Source organism: Leptopilina boulardi, unplaced genomic scaffold, assembly GCF_019393585.1.
Source record: "Leptopilina boulardi isolate dan_hultmark-lab unplaced genomic scaffold, ZJU_Lbou_2.1 LbouV2_186, whole genome shotgun sequence".
Classification (NCBI taxonomy): Eukaryota; Metazoa; Arthropoda; class Insecta; order Hymenoptera; family Figitidae; genus Leptopilina; species Leptopilina boulardi.
Window position 1 is genome coordinate 28,270 of NW_026137736.1, and position 4,033 is coordinate 32,302.

Sequence of the window (4,033 nt, forward strand, 5' to 3'; positions counted from 1 at the left end):
TGGAACATGTTTCCTTAATTGTCGTCATTTTGCATGAGTTTTCAAATGAGGGATGGGCCAACTTCGTCCACTCATTTCAAGGTAACAATACTCAAAGTCAAGTCTTATCAACCTTCTCGTCTGTTCAGGATGTGAATGCTCAAAGTAGCCGGTGGACCTCGGAGCAGCCCCCGATTCAGCACAGCAGGGACCTAGTTCGTGCGCCACACGACACTACTGTAACCGTCGGATTTTCGACGCATGGTCAGGCAGCCAGGTTAGCCGGCTAAGAAAACCCGGGCCTGTATACTGTACGCCAGCCAGGGACGTCATACCCTGTTTCTACTCTGTATCCTCACCGGGACAAGAGAACATTCTACCATTCCAGATTTCCAGTTTGATTCGACAGGGCTCTCTGTGAGCATGTCCCTATCCATAGGCTTAAGAAGGTAACCCTTAAAGGCGTTCCCTCAAAGCCAACGTCCATTACCATTATGTCTCTCGGCTTCTTCACTGTTGACACCTATAGACTTTTGGAACGCCCGCCGGGCGGCACAGCTCTGCCAGCTCGGGTACCCCGGGAGCGCTAGGTCCCGTAGGGAGGACAGGTCCTCCCACCCTGGGGGAAGTAGATAGGGACAGAATTGTGCTGAGTCGATCAAACCGACTAGGATTCCTGGGCCCATGTAGGGCTATACTCCTGATGTTAAAGCAATATCTACCTTCTAGCGAAACCACTACCAGCATGGAGAAACGGCGGTGATTCAGCGAGCATCCTCACTACCGATGCTCCATGGGGAGCGGGTATGGAAAAACTGCCGCTATAAGGTCCGTAGGAACCAAAGCGGCGTTAAAAGAAGACCGGGTGCCCTTGCGGGAGGAGACGGTTAGCAATGTTTCCCTTCGCCCGTGCAAGATTCGAGAATCTTGAGCGGGAGAAGGGAAACAAAGTACCCAGCGGGGACCTCGTGGAGGTTCCATCTCCCGAGCTAAGCTCCACCCACCGATGTTCTGGTAGGCCTGAAAAAAAAAAAAAAAAAAAAAAAAAAAAACACATATTTACAATATTTACAAATTCCCACCACCAATAAAAATACCCAAAGAACAAATAACAATTTTTTTTTTTTTTTTTTAAAAGTGCCCTCCCAATTAGTTCCTTTAAAATTACCCGCAGTTGAGTGACACCTTCACCAAGAAAACAACAACTAACAATTTTTTTTTTTTTTTTTTTTTTTTTTTTTTTTGTGCCCTTACTCGAGCTAAGACCCTCTCTGGAGGGACCGAGCTCGAGGAAGGGTTACTTCCTTTAGGGAAGTCATGATGCGAGTGGAGTGTTACCTTCGAGACGCCGCCGCCACTTTGCCTCCTTCGCGTCTATGACGCCGCGCGCAAATGCCTCAAAATAAGGATACCCCTCTCGACTGACCAGCTTCTGGGCTGATGAAGGCCACCTTATTTCCTCGCCTAGTCCCGCGCGCAAGACACCACGTTCCGCGGTAAATACGGGGCACTCTGCCAGGACGTGCATCATGGTTTCCTCAGGTGCGCCACACGAGCAGGTCGGACCGACACCGAGACTGAACCCCCAGAGTTTGGAGGCGAAGTCTCCGTGTCCAGTCAGCATCTGCGACGTGTGGTACCCCGGAGAAATCCATGTGCTTTTCAAACGACGCTGAACGTCGGGGATCAGCGTGTGCGTCACCCTTCCGACAGCGTCGTTTGTCCAACTCTCCTGCCAAATACGGAGGGTTTCTCTTCTAACCCTACCCTTGATCCCTCTTCCTATCTCCTCCTCGTACACGGACATATTGCCGTGTCGGAATCCCCATCGTCTGCGGATGCTATACAGCGCTAGCCTTTCACGCAGAAGGAGACCTACGGGCAAAACCCCAGCGAGCACGCATAGCGCGCTACTCGATGTTGTAGAGTATGACCTAGTCATCGTCAGCAGTGACTGTCTCTGTGCTGTCCTTAGTTTTCGTAAGTCCGTCTGTGTCGCAAGGTCTGCCCATCCAGCCGCTGCGTATCCAGCAATAGCGGGGAAAACACCCCGGTAAATCGTATTTAACGTCCGGTAGTGTAATCCCCATTTGCTGGGAGCGGCCCGTCGGATGGCAGCCATCTGTCGTTTGAGTTTGTCGGCTGTCAGCGTACAGTGCGTCGTAACCTTGAGCCCCTCGTCGATATGAACACCAAGCAATCGAACACTTTTCTTTAGTGAGATTGACTTGGTGCCCAATTTGACGATAGGGGCCCGTTTGCTCATATCAGAGGGGTATCTCCACTCTCTGTTCTTGTTCGAGCGTCTTCTGTTTCGGGCAGCCTCTCTTGGCTAGTCCATTTATTGCCAACGGCCACCTTATGTTGTCAAAGGCCCCGGTAATGTCGAAGAGGAGGGCTAGGACGTACCTCTCCTCCTTCTCCGACACTATCCTACGGATTTCAACAATGGTGTCCTCGCAAGACTTGCCTTTTACAAAGCCGAATTGTTGTGTGGACAACATATTCGGCCCGAGGGCAGTCTTTCTCAACCTTCCCAACAGCAGGCGCTCGAATATTTTTCCAAGAACAGAAAGCAGACACACCGGTCTGTATGAGCGCACCTCGGTTAAGTCTTTGTCCCGTCCTTTAGGAATGAACCACGATGAAGCTGTTTGCCCCCATTCTGCGTAACCCACGCACCTGGATTCCCTCCTTTGTCGGATTGAACGAGGAGGTCAATGCTTTTCTTACTTCGTCGCTCGTGGGGTTCGAGAACGAGGGATCTGGTGTGATCAGAACCGCGGGGGGGAGGGGCTTAATAATAGCGTTCGTTGCGCGGTTCTGATCAGGCTTTTTGCCTTTTTTATCCGCTTTACGTCGCGACACTACGGTGAAGCCATTCCCGGAGGGTCCCTCTGTAGACGGGATACCAGCGCGGGAGGGGGAAGCCCGTACCGCAGTGCGAACCAATTCGCCTGAGGTGCGTGCACATCCTTGCATAGTTGTTATTTTCGGTGGGGGCATTCCCCCTCCAGCGCTAGTTCCCGTCGCTGCTGCGGTAGCATAAGAGCGGGCTGTGGTTAACCCTTTCACAAGCGTGTTGGGGGGAACCACAGTACGCACTTTTTCAATTTCACAGAGGCGACCCTCAAGGTTCGCGACGTAAAGCAGGAGGTCGTCCACAATCTCGTGGAGGTCTTCCGTTCTCCCCAAACTGGCGGCCGATTGTTGTCGAGTGAGACCATTTGTCTCTCGTAAACAATAGGCCGTCATTTCCCTCTTTAGATTGAGGGCACGAGCGCGAAGTACTTCCGGTCCCGATAAGATGAGGGAGGGTGGGGGAACTAAGGGTCCCGTCGATATTTCCGTACTGGCAGGGGTGAATTTTTTGGCCAGATGGCCCGTACCGCCGCGGGAACTGTCCTCGTCGGATGAGGAGGGGAGGGGGATGTTTTTCGCACCACTTGTGCTTGCACATCCACCCCCCGATTTTAATAAATGGTGCTTGCGCTTACCTTTTGGGAGCACAGCTCCGGGACCGGCGACCTGGCCTTCCTTGGGTTGGGGGTTTACCACTTCCACCTCGGAGTCGGATAGCTCAGTCCAGTCGAGAGGGCGTGTCGTCTCAGGAGGCGCTGTGATTGGCGGCGGCTTGCACGCCTTCTCCTCAGCGGCAGCAGCTTCTTCGCTCTCTCCCACCATATTGGAAAGAGAGAGAGGGAGGGCACACTGAAAATAAGAGAAAGGAAAGGGAAATTACAGGGAGAAAACACAAGAAAGAGCAGCCGGACACGTCCGCACTGCTCGACAGCTCAAAGGCAACTAGTAGATAGGGACAGAATTGCGCTAGAGTCGACAAAGCCGACTGGGATACCTGGGTCCTTAAGGACTATACTCCCGATGTTAAAAGCTTATCTACGTTCCAACGAAAACACTGCTGACCTGGAGAAACGGCGGTGATTTGGCAAGCCTCCTCACTACCGATGCACCATGGGGAAAGAGGATGGAAAAATTGCCGTTGTAAGGTCCTTAAGGACCAAAACGGCGAAGAAGGCCGGGTGCCCTTCCGGGA

At 52.4% G+C, this 4,033-nt stretch overlaps 1 protein-coding gene across 1 annotated transcript; it reads right to left on the bottom strand.

Annotated features, from left to right (window-relative positions):
- Positions 1-787: 787 nt before the first annotated feature.
- Positions 788-3,685, bottom strand: LOC127277847 (uncharacterized). The gene is made up of 2 exons (XM_051299238.1): positions 3,477-3,685; positions 788-999 (listed from the first exon to the last, which is right to left on the bottom strand). The coding sequence occupies exons 1-2, from the start codon at positions 3,661-3,663 to the stop codon at positions 830-832; spliced, it is 357 nt and encodes a 118-aa protein (XP_051155195.1). The 5' UTR covers positions 3,664-3,685; the 3' UTR covers positions 788-829.
- Between the last annotated feature and the right edge of the window lie 348 nt (positions 3,686-4,033).